Source organism: Eufriesea mexicana, unplaced genomic scaffold (assembly GCF_001483705.2).
Source record: "Eufriesea mexicana isolate 0111107269 unplaced genomic scaffold, ASM148370v2 scaffold47447488, whole genome shotgun sequence".
NCBI classification, from domain to species: Eukaryota; Metazoa; Arthropoda; class Insecta; order Hymenoptera; family Apidae; genus Eufriesea; species Eufriesea mexicana.
Window position 1 is genome coordinate 738,747 of NW_016907971.1, and position 5,253 is coordinate 743,999.

Consider the following 5,253-nt stretch of genomic DNA (forward strand, 5'->3'; position numbering starts at 1 on the left):
TATTATTATTATTATTATTATTATTACTTATTACTATTATCATTATTATAATTGTCATTGTTATCCTTCGGCCAATGATCTCAAAAGAAAGATAATAATTGTGTTCGGATGAATGTTACTAAATCTGAGCCGATTTCAATTTTCGTCAATGGCCACAACGGGAAAAGGATCACCGTTTTCGTTTCTACATTCAAATCACGAACTCTACTTCTTCATCGTCTTTTCTTCTTTGTCTACTTTACTATATCTTCTTTTTTTTTGTTTGTTTTTTCCGTTCGTTCCTTCCTTCCTTTTATTTTTATTTCTGGCCTATGTACTCTCTAAACATGTTTATGACGCACACGAAGCGAATTCTTTGTCTACGGTTGCGCTTCGTTTTCGGTTGTTATAAGTTCTGTTACATTTCTCATATGACGCGCGCATTCCAAAAGGTGATAAGCGCGCAATTTTTTAATTCTTTCCTTCGTTTCGATTTATCTCGGATCACACAAACTTCTTCTGACTTCAGAAAGGCGTTGAATGGAAGTGTGATCAGATTGTGAACGTTCCTTTTTTTTTTATCGGGCCATGCATTCTTTCATTGCATAAGAAAGAACATAAAGAAGATAACCGTTCGTATTTCTATAAATCCTATTTATATCGTGTTGTTTTATAAATGTTTATCTGATAGTTGAAAAACCTGACCCATTTAATAATCGGGGACTCGAATTTTTATTGTATTTTCCAGTTAATAAACGCGGACGGGAGCTCTAAATAAAACACGAATAGTTATTTCATTTTGTCCCAGATTTATTGACAAATCCTTTGGGTGAGGACACTAAAAGAAGAAAAAGAGAAAAGAAAAAATAAATGTCGGTTTAATATAATGTAATTCGAAAGTGACCTATTAAAGAATGAATTCAGTTAAAACTGATAGCGGTGCAACGCTGATCAAATTATTCATAAACATGTTTTATCAAACGAGAGTCAAGACATTTTGTCATGTCTTTGTATATTTTTATGCAATGTTGTAGAATGATATTGTTTCAAATATATTATACAGATAATAATAATAAACAAATTTATATGCCATAACTTGCGTTTAATTTGCTTTAATTACCCTATTGTATAATTAAAGTATATTAGTACATAATTTACCTCTCTATTTACAAAATTCAATACTAAAACGATGAAATACGGACTTTAATTCTGTTACTGAATAATTTAAATGTGCGATATGAAAAGTTAAATTATCTTTTAGAAATTAAATATTATAATAGCTTAGTTGGATAATTATAACCTTTGTTACGTTGTCGACAAATGATTACATCAGAATCACATGCAGTAGGGAAACGGAAAAAGTAGGAGCTTTCTGGTCATTTCGAAAGCATGGCTACCATTTACAAGCTAAGACTTGCAATTAAATTTGGAAGAAATCTTGGAATACCACTGAATAGAACCTTTGAAAGGAGAATTTTCGAAAGACAATGTCAGCGTTTTTCAGGTTCGCATATTTTTGTATTATATCTTATTTTATTGTTTCAATTTTTATTGTTTGATGCAAACTTTGAGGTTAGGTAGTCATATCTCTCTCGCACATGAATTAAAGTTACTGTAATATTTCCATTGGTAATTCTATTGTATTATAGACAAATTAAGTATTTAAGTGTAATTCGCTTTTAATCATTTATTTACATTGTGTTAATAACTGAATTTTAAATTTACAGCTATAATAAACAATTCTGTACAAGGATTTTCTTCTCAAGCAGCGACACAAACAACAGAAATACATAATATTATAAAAGATGTGGAAAAACCAACAGGTACTTGTAAAATCTTTTCCTTTATTTACTTATGGATATATATTTCATGCGTAGCTTAATGTATTCTTAATTCTTTTAGATGAAGGTGTTAAACATAAATTTCAATCAGAAACACAGATGCTGTTACAAATTGTGGCCAAATCTTTGTATTCGGAGCAAGAGGTAACTTTATTCTCATTTTATATTGACTTTTAAGTTATGTATTAACTTTTAGAAAATTGGCATCTTGGATGAAATAACATGAGTTTTATATGCTCTAAAGGTATTTCTTCGTGAATTAATTTCCAATGCAAGTGATGCACTTGAAAAGTTACGTTATATGCGTATAAGTGACTCCAAAGTTGCAGAGGTGGCTGGTGATCGTAACCTAGAAATTCATATTGGAACTAATAAACAAGATAGGATTCTTATAATTCAGGATACAGGAATTGGTATGACACGTGAAGAACTAATATCAAATATTGGAACTATAGCTCGATCTGGTTCCAAAGTGAGTTAAAATACAATTACATACTAATTAGTTATATAAATGATATCTAATAGTTTGTTATGATGCTGAAATTAATTCTGTTTATTTTTTTTTCTGTTTTAAATTCTACTCTTTATTACAGGCTTTTCTAGAAAAAATTAAAGAAAAGCAAAATGCTGGTGATACATCCCAAATTATTGGACAATTTGGTGTTGGTTTCTACAGTGCTTTTATGGTTGCTGATAAAGTAGAAGTGTTTACAAAATCGTATGAGAAAGACGCTGAAGGTCTTTGTTGGCAATCAGACGGGTAAAAGAAATATTACAGAATTTATAAATAATTGTAAATCTGTACGCTATGAGAAAATTTGTTATTTCATTAAAATATCTATCTTATTCAGTTCTGACACATTCAATATTTCAAACGCCGAAGGAGTTCAACCAGGGACAAAGATTGTTATACATTTGAATTCCCAGTGTCGACAATTTAGTGACGAAGACACAATTAATCGTATGTAATATTATAACCTTTTCGCGACGGCGAAACTGGGCATCAATGTGCTACCCATAAAAACAATACCTTGCATTTTCGGCGCTCTTCTACGCTTGTACACTAATTATGCTTAATAAAAAGAACTCATAGCATCTTTAGAATATAATATATGAATAATACACTTGGGACAAGATTGTAACTAATTACGATAAGTAATACACTAACTTTAAGCCTGCCGAATGTAACCGGAACTAGCCACTGGGCAGCACTTTTTGGATGCCATCTTTAATTGGCGCTAGTTGCGAAAAGGTTAAAACTTTAGTGAGATTACATATTTTTTAACGAATGATTAATAATAATTTGTGTTTCAAAGGTCTCATCACTAAGTACAGTAACTTTATCGGTAGTCCTATTTATGTTAACGGCAAGAGGGTTAATACTATGCAGGTAAAATTGACATGTTTACATTTGCTTAGGTATTCTATATAAAATGCTGCTGTATTTTTCAGCCATTGTGGTTGCTTGATCCAAAAGAAATTACACAATTACAACATAATGAGTTCTATAGATTTATTGGAAACTGTTTTGATTCTCCTCGATTCATATTACACTATTCAACCGATGTTCCAATTAACATAAGAGCATTATTATATTTCCCGGAACAAAAACCGTCATTCTTTGATTTCGGTAAAGATGAAGTGACGGGTGTCTCACTGTATAGTCGTAAAGTGTTAATCAAAAGTAAAGATATAAATATTTTACCAAAATGGTTGCGTTTCGTCAAAGGAGTGGTTGATTCTGAAGATATTCCTCTTAATTTAAGTCGGGAATTATTACAGAATAGTACTTTAATCAGGTAGGATACCATAAATAAGTTAAAGCATGTAATGATGCCTAAATTTGTGGATGTTGAATGATTTTAGTTTTATTTAATTTTTTTAACTATAGAAAATTGACTAACGTTTTAACGACACGAATTTTAAAATTCTTGAGTGAAAAATCTCGGAAAGACACTGAAAGCTATAATAAATTTTATAAAGATAACAGTATCTTATTAAAAGAGGGTGTCGTGAGCACTGAAAATCAGAAAGAAAAGGTAATATAATAATCTTTTTCTATTATATATTTATATGTATGCATAACTTTTTCCTAAAGGTACTATATTTATCTTTCTGATATCTGTTTAATTATATTTTTCGTTTGTATAGGAAGACATAGCTAAACTTTTGCGTTACGAATCATCTGCAATACAGCCAGGGGAATTAATGGGCCTCGAAGATTACTTCAAACGAATGCCTTCTGATCAAAACAAAATATATTACTTATTAGCACCAAGGTAAAGAATGAATTACTTTTCATTAATATGAACAATCCATACAGTCTTTACATTTATATTATAATTTTAGCCGTGAATTAGCAGAACGATCGCCATATTACGAAACACTAAAGAAACGAAATATCGAAGTACTATTTTGTTATGAATCACACGATGATGTAATTTTCTTGCATTTACGGCAATATAAGTCTTGCGCATTGACTTCCATTGAAGAAGAGTTACGCGAACCAGATTCAAAATCTGACGATAGTCCTCGTAAGTAATTTACCTTAATGGTTTATAACTTTATATGGTCTGTGCTTAATTTCTTGTTATATATGTATATATAGGTATTATTGATCAAGAAGCAATTGACAAACTTATAAGTCACATGAAAACAGTATTAACCGGGAAAGCATACAATATTAAAACAACGACGAAACTTGAGTCGCATCCGTGTGTAGTTACAGTTCGTGAGATGGCAAGTGCAAGACACTTTACCCGCATACAAACTCGTCAATTGAACGAGGAAACGTTATATCCTATACTTCAGCCACATTTTGAAATAAATCCTAATCATTCCATTATTAAGAAGCTTTGTAGTCTAGTAAATACCGATCCGAAATTAGCCGATCTTGTCATAAATCAGGTACTGTGTTATGGAAGTAAAGTGAAGGTTATATATTGGAAGTTTTCACATTCTATGCATTCTAACTTTCTTTTTAATTCGTTTCAGTTATTCATTAACAGCATGGCAGAAGCTGGTTTAATTGAAAATCCACGGACATTACTGGCATCAATGAACGAATTGTTAGCCGTAGCGTTAAAATAAATATTAATTTTCAATTTATAACATTTATAACATTTGCGACAAAACTGTTTAATAAGTTAGAAATACATTGTGTATAAATAAATATTCTGAATAAAATAATTACATGTAAAAATTATTCTCTGTGGTAAAATAAATACAACTCATTATCATATCATATTGACATTTTTATTTATCATTTGCAAAATAAATTATTTCGACATATCTTACCAATTCATACATTTATTATTTCATCAATATTAGATATAGAAGATATAAAATTAATACATGAAAGGAAACATTTAAAATATAGGTAAATGGTTTTAGAATTATCGTAATAACACAGTATGTAGGCAAGATTGTATTC

At 30.2% G+C, this 5,253-nt stretch overlaps 1 protein-coding gene across 1 annotated transcript; it reads left to right on the plus strand.

Annotated features, from left to right (window-relative positions):
* Positions 1-1,332: 1,332 nt before the first annotated feature.
* Trap1 (TNF receptor associated protein 1) lies at positions 1,333-5,010 on the plus strand. The gene is made up of 13 exons (XM_017903938.1): positions 1,333-1,483; positions 1,707-1,802; positions 1,882-1,964; positions 2,065-2,292; positions 2,414-2,580; positions 2,672-2,781; positions 3,137-3,210; positions 3,273-3,619; positions 3,712-3,859; positions 3,972-4,099; positions 4,170-4,354; positions 4,429-4,727; positions 4,815-5,010. Exons 1-13 carry the CDS (start codon positions 1,369-1,371, stop codon positions 4,908-4,910), a joined length of 2,076 nt encoding a protein of 691 aa, XP_017759427.1. The 5' UTR covers positions 1,333-1,368; the 3' UTR covers positions 4,911-5,010.
* Positions 5,011-5,253: the final 243 nt, after the last annotated feature.